The sequence below is a fragment of the Nelumbo nucifera genome, chromosome 5 (genome assembly GCF_055504915.1).
Source record: "Nelumbo nucifera cultivar China Antique chromosome 5, China Antique-T2T, whole genome shotgun sequence".
In the NCBI taxonomy this organism is placed as follows: domain Eukaryota; kingdom Viridiplantae; phylum Streptophyta; class Magnoliopsida; order Proteales; family Nelumbonaceae; genus Nelumbo; species Nelumbo nucifera.
The window spans coordinates 3,758,134-3,765,012 of NC_142653.1; the positions used below are offsets into that span (position 1 = coordinate 3,758,134).

Sequence of the window (6,879 nt, forward strand, 5' to 3'; positions counted from 1 at the left end):
TACAGTTGGAATCGAAATCGGAATGGTTCATTCCCATAGTCTGTTTGGTTCAGACAGGAATGGGAATGAGAATTGGAATTAGCAAGAATGACATTTCATTCCTAAGGGAGGGGTAGGGAATGACCATTCCCTCAAATGGGGGAATGCCATTTCAGCAGGAATGGGAATGTGATTCCGATTCAGTCCAACCAAACAGTTAGAATCGGAATAGCCTATTCCGATTCTGATTCCAGACCCCTATTCCAGCAAACCAAATGGGGCTTAAATATATCTCATTGGACTACAGTTTTGCTGGTTGTTCTAGATCCGTAACTGTATTACAGAACTGTAATGAGGTAGGGGGCATTACTTTTCTTACGAAGCAATGAAAGTTATCTTAGCCCCCTAGATTTTTTTCTTTGTGTGTGTATCAATCTTGGGGCTTGGGCTTGATTTTCCAAAGTTTGAGATAGGTTGGACCAAGTATATCATAACAGTAGTGTCCTATCAGGCTATGTTTGGTTTGACAGAAAATAAGAGAAATAGAAAGTTGAAGGAAAGTTCTTAATAAAATTTGTAAAATTCCCTAAGAACTTTCTTATTTTCTTTCAACCAAACACAGCCTTAAGGTTGGCTATGAATTGACAATTAGAGGTTTCGGTTCCATCAAAACAGGGTAGGGTACATTACCGGGGCAAGCAAAGTTTTCTGTGTACTATTTGAGATTAGTGGGAAATTGCAACCTAAATATTTGGTGCCTTGTTTCTTTGGTTCATACCAAGTGGTCTAATTGCTTTTGACTTTTTTTAGGGGCGTTTCCTAATAGCCGCAACATTTTGTGTTTTATGTTTAAATGTTTAATTGTGTGGTTAATGTTGGGAAATGGGGTCATTGTAACTTTGGAGGAGAAGCTCTGAGGCGTGTCTGAAGATATTGTCTTTAGAACGTTATTTGCCTCCACTTAGTTTTACTGAGTTTGCTGTTGGGTTATAGGTAAATCTGTTCCTAGGATATAACAGAGCCTTGGGCGAGAATCTGCAACCAACAAAGTTGAAGAATCTTCGAAGAAACCTTCTATGAGACTGTAGTAGACCGGAGAGAGAGAGAGAGAGAGAGAGAGGATTCCGAAAGTGTGTTTTCGAAGTCTGATTCATGCTCCTTAAATAGTTTATGAAGAGGTATGAAGAAAAAGTGGTATTAGTTCAGAGAAGGCATCTCGAATAGTCACAATTAGTTAATAGTTAATGATTGTTAACTTTGAATTGTGCCTCTTGATCACACCCAATCGAATCGCCACCGTTGATCTCATCAACGGTGATCAACGATCAACAAAGTGCACCTCTAAAGCGCCTCATTGCGCTGCCCACACGCGTGCGTGCGTTGCGAGGTATCAAACCCCCATACTCTTTTCTACTATTTTTAAGAAGTGCAAATCAACTCCTATTAAAATACTAAAAACAAAGCTTATAATTTTCCAATGTGGGACAAGTTCAAAACTAGGTTTTGTAAGAGAAACTAATTTTCCAATCAAATGTGTAGGTGCAATTTCTCATATAATTGACCAATCAAACTCATTGGATTTAATCTCTTATGAGATTAAAATCCAATAGTTAAGTGGTCTATGTGCTTTACACATGTATCATGTATATGTCGCTGGTGATGCAGAAAATGTTGCTTTTAAAAGAAGCTTCATAAATGGAGCCCAAATCATATGTAGACCCAACAGTTTTCCACCAATAAGGGTTTTCCACCAATAAGAGAATTATTTTCTTATTGGTTGCAGTGCTATGTTATTTGTGCTAGTGCAAATGCATGAGAGTGTAAATGAAAAAAATGTAAATTTTCATTTAATTTTATTCTACTTTTATATGTCTTAATTTATTTCATTTGTACTGCAATCAAATAAAATAAATTTAAATTTGATACAAAAATAGATCAAAATTTATATCAAAATCATTTGCACTGCTATAATTTTGCATTGCAACCAAACACTGCTATAATTTTGCATCAGTGCAAATTTATTTGCATTGCAACCAAACACAGCGTCTTGTCCATCTCTCCGATTTGACTGTTCACATGTACACATGCCCAGCATCAGCCCATGTCATATCCCTATTTGTACGTTGCTTAAGTTATAAGCCTTTCGAGAGTATGAAAACCAGAATCCTGCCTGCACCATTGGGGGGTAGGGGATTATGGGTTTTGGGGATAGGAAAAAAAAAAAAAAAAAGAATGTTGCCATTTCCAAGGTTGTTTAGGGCCCTTCTCTAAAGGGCAGGTGAACAAATAAACTCGGGTATGTTTGCACTTTGCAGAGATCAAGTGGTTTGGAGTCTTTGGACTAGCGTAGGAGGTTTTCAGTTTTCTTATGGCTTTCCATTTTTAAGCTGCTATGCCTTTTCTTTTTGGGTGTACATGCGTGCAATGATGGGTATTGAATTTTGGTGCTTTTAGTTTTTTCCCTAATATGGTAATGGAACCTAGAAGAGTGTCAATGGATCGGTTTTGGTCTGGACCTTATTCAGTCCAAAACTAATTTGGATAGATTGGATGGACCAATAAGATATATTGGATTAGACCAATTCAGTCCAAATTATTTATTAGTTTGGATTGGACCTGGTTTATCTGTAATAAATTTACATCTGGTCCATTGAACTGGATTTGGATTGAAACCTATCTAAATTAAAACGAATTTGAACAGATTGAACGGTCCAGACATTGAATTGGACTGGTCTAAAATGGTCCAGAATATTTGTTTGATTGGATTGGACCTGGTCTATTTGTAATGGATTCACATTAGACTGGACCGGATTGGACCAAATCCAGTCCAATTGAGATTCATATGGACTTGCTTTGCGCTCAAATCAGTTAAACAAGCTTTCAAAGTACCTGGCGGATTATAATCGGGTGGTGGATAAGAATCAAGACATACGGATCTTTCGATGATTCCGCGACTTCCCCAAATCAGGCAAATGCCATCAATATGGTCTAGAGGATTGACATGAACGGTTAAAATTTAAACGTGGATTCTCTATTGGATGTTAATAAAGTTTAGATTGGTCACATTGTAATTGCATCTGAACGAACCTCGCCAACAAGGAGCTAGGCACGTTCCAGGAAAATGCTAGTGAGGACTCATTCTGGTGAGAACTTTACGCATTGCGGTGTCCGGTATGTATATATGAAACCATATAAATACAAGGTTGCATGGGAATCTTGGCCTAATTAACAAGAAAATAGAGCGAAATACAAGTTTGATACTACCTGATCAACATAATTAAGGGCAAATCTCTTAATGCACCCCTAAGTTTTATGAAATTGCACGTTTTTATAAAATGCTAATGAAGACTCATCATTCTGGTGAGAAGTTTACGCACTGCGGTACCCGGTGTGTATATATGAAGCCATATAAAGACAAGGTTGCATGGAAATCTTGGCTTAATTAATAATAAAAGAGAGCTAAATACAAGTTTGATAATACCTGATCAATATAATTAAGGGAAAATCTCTTAAAACACCTCTAAGTTTTAGAAAATTGACTTATTCTCCTAAATTAAGTTAAGGGCAAATCTCTTAAAATACCCCTAAATCTTCTTCTGCCCGTTGTGTCCATTAATGTTCCATCACAATCAATTCACATGTGATGCCGAGCCATATATAATTTTTTTTTAAACCCAATATTACCCTTTTGTGGTCGAAATCTCCATCATTTGGAATTCTTCATCAATCTCAGCTCTCCAGCAAAGCTTACAAATGGATCTCTATGGCAATCAAATTCATGTATTGATTGCAATAGGTGATTCCTCACTCGTCCATAGCTTACAGACTTATGTTATTTATGTGTTAAGAGTTTCGTAGCTATCCCTTCCATTTTGAAAAAGGTAGAAATAGAGATATATAAAATATTTTTATTTTGAAAATTAAAAAAAAAATTAAGGATAAAATAATCTTTTTCATCTTTCTATTTAACGATTAGTAAGTCAATTTCCTAGAATTAGAGATAGTTTAAGAGATTTGCCCTATAACTAACACCTCAGTGGCTCCATCTAACAAAATTTGGGGTAAAGGGGCCCCGTAACCGAATGCATGTGTTCATTTAATGTCAAAGTTTCTCTCTTTCTTGCTTGGGAGGCAAGCAAGAATCAATTTCCACCTATCCTTGTTCAATCTCAATATCAAATTGTTTTAGGGATCTATAATGTTGGAAATGCATTAATAACTGAGTTGTCTTGTATGAGTAATTAGTGCTTGCATCATGCATGAACATGGCCAGTGTTGTTTTTTATACTTGCTCATTATTCCAGCTGTAATCCCTTCATAGAGATCACTTGCTCAGTAGTTTCTATTTTCTAGTCATTATTTGGCTCTTTCAGTGAGCATTAGAATTTGGAAAACTCATATTTGTTTTATGCGTATTCCATATATTCGATCAATTTGTTCAAAAATCAATTACATTCAAGAAAAAAGAGATCACCTAATTAATTAAGAGAGTCCAAACTGGGGGAGGGGGGATAAAATAATAAATCAAGGAATTGCAATGAAACAACAATAAAACTATTATTGTATTACATGTATTTTGCATCATCATCTTTTGGGTTTTGGTATACTAATTCAGAGGAAAGCTAATTCTGCAGAGCTTCTGGCCTGCGGACTACAACTAAAATAGAAGCTTCACTAGTCACTGATTGTAGTTGTGAGTGATCTTGAATCTTGATTGCTATCAGCAATACATGCATCAGAACGTACCGTCAGTGTTTGATTGCTAATTCCATGCAGTTAATTGAATCTATATATCTTCAAGTGTTTTGTTGGGGCTGCACCATTATTTCGTGTACGACAAGCCTTCTAGCTGCGTTAATGGTGAGAAAGCACAAGTAAACATGGTCCTCAAGCTCCCCCAGCTGATCCAGGAAGCAAGACTCATGGGTTTGGAATTCCCTCACCACCTCCTTCAATATCTTCCGATTCCTCACCCCCATCCTAGCTATCACCCTACCATGCTCTATCTCATCTTGCAACCTCTCCACAAGCCGACTTATCGTATCAAAATCCCTGTCCAGAATGTACACTCCTTTCGCTGCTGCATCAAGCTGTGCGCTGAGCCTCGCGAGCATGTTGGTCTTCAGCCCAACTCGGGCAGACCTAATCTGCTTCTTCATGACACCCAGAGAGAAACTGATTAACCCCGGTGCGGCTATAAGACCCACCAATGCATGCACCGCAAGAGCTAGCGTGACTACTGAAAGTGCACTGCACCCGATCACCAGGCTTAATCCAACAGCCTTCTTGCTTACACCAATCAGTTTCTTTCTCCTGGTTACCCTTTTACGTGCTGTTCTCAATTGTTTGAGCATCAACCCGTATCTGTCATGAATTAGACGGAATTGCATCGAAGTAAAGCCGGAGAGAGGGTTATTGAGCTTGGCAAATGAATCAAGATCACGGAATATAGTTTTGCACTCATCTTCGCTGTAATCACAAGAGCCAGCAGGTAGCCTTTTGGTTTCGTTGAGGATCCTTCGAATTATGCAATAGTTGACTCTTGTTTGATCGATGCTTTTCAGGAGGAACTCGCATATTTTGCTTGCTTCTATGCTGCCTTGGAAGTAGTCGATGAGAAGGTGGTGTAGGTTGGAGTTTTTGATCATGTCGGTTAGGATATCTTGCTGGGGTTCGAGCAAGAAATCAGAGAGATGTGGGGTGGAAGGTACAGGAGACAAAGAAGAGACTCTCTCTTCATCGTCCTTTTTTCTCAGCTGGACTTGGGCTTTGCTCCATATTTCCATGTAAGACTGTGTTCTAAAGGCTTTCATGTATTCCTCGTTTACATTTAACTTGCCTCGCACGCTGCTCATGACGTGTTGCATTATTGGAGCCCCACTGCCTGAAAGAAAAGAGAAAATTAAACCAATTCAGCTGGACTCAATATAGAACAGTGAACAGACAGACAGACAAACCTTATAGCTTCAATCTCTTGAACTTCATTTCTATCATCCTCATCCAAGATCCCGTATAACATTTCAATCAAATAACCTAATTAAGCTGCAGTTTTCTTTCTTTCTTTCTTTCTTTCATTCTTTCTTTATTGGATTAATTACAAACCCATGAACAAATAATTTTCAAGTCCCTAAATTCTTCTCTAAAAACTAGTAAAATCTGTCTGTAAAGAAATGAATTGAACATTTGAGCCCATGAAGATCTTCTTAAGACCGAAAGAACCCTTTACAGCAATTCGATCGATTGAAATAACGACAAATTAAAGAAGAAACGTAAAACCTTCAATTAACCATGTCCAAATTAAACTGATCCCCCTGAATAATCAATGATCAGACTCACGTACCTGTCTTCGTAAGAGATGATCTCAACTTGGGCCACATAATCTTTCTGATGACCTGAGACATATTGCAAATTAATCAAAACAGGACCATCTGTTCATGCAAGCATGTTTGTGTTTGTGTCTCTAATCAAGTAAGAGTTATAATTTGGGTTGAAGAGAATAAGCCTGTTCGTTTGCCACATGGAACTCTAAATGTTTATTATATATACATCGTCCGTCGGCTTATTGTATTTGTGGGACCGAACCGCGGCGTAATGCCTTCCTTAATTAGACATCCTTTTTGTGCAGAACGGAGAATGTGTATTGTGTATATATTCATTATTCAATAAAATCATTTATGAAATGTTAAGGTCCAAAGATGGTCGCTTTATTGCTTAAGTGATCCTGACTTCCACTCAATATCCATCTATCTTAATCTCCCTCTCCCATGAAGGCCCATAACTTGTTTACGTTATTGACGCAATTAATCACACATTTGGCAGATATTTTGTTTTGGGGTCCCACGTGGAGATATTTTATCCATCCAGGTGGCTCTTTATCATTAACTGTGTCTGTGCCATAAA

The 6,879-nt window shown here is 37.8% G+C and overlaps 1 protein-coding gene across 2 annotated transcripts; it reads right to left on the reverse strand.

Moving 5' to 3' along the window:
- Positions 1–4,379: 4,379 nt before the first annotated feature.
- LOC104603649 (UPF0496 protein At1g20180-like) lies at positions 4,380–6,511 on the reverse strand. Of its 2 annotated transcripts, none has more exons than XM_010267727.3 (2): positions 6,320–6,511; positions 4,380–5,863 (listed from the first exon to the last, which is right to left on the reverse strand). In XM_010267727.3, exons 1-2 carry the CDS (start codon positions 6,378–6,380, stop codon positions 4,776–4,778), a joined length of 1,149 nt encoding a protein of 382 aa, XP_010266029.1. In that variant the 5' UTR covers positions 6,381–6,511; the 3' UTR covers positions 4,380–4,775. The 2 variants fall into 2 exon arrangements, with proteins under 2 accessions (XP_010266029.1, XP_088744660.1); XM_088888534.1 differs by lacking the exon at positions 6,320–6,511 and adding an exon at positions 5,937–6,282.
- Between the last annotated feature and the right edge of the window lie 368 nt (positions 6,512–6,879).

Excerpts from the sequence above, each read along its gene's own strand:
- LOC104603649 (XM_010267727.3), bottom strand. The coding sequence starts at position 6,380 with ATGTCTCAGGTCATCAGAAAGATTATGTGGCCCAAGTTGAGATCATCT. Across the intron at positions 5,864-6,319 it reads ATCATCTCTTACGAAGACAG|GCAGTGGGGCTCCAATAATG; the intron begins GTACGTGAGTCT and ends CTTTTCTTTCAG.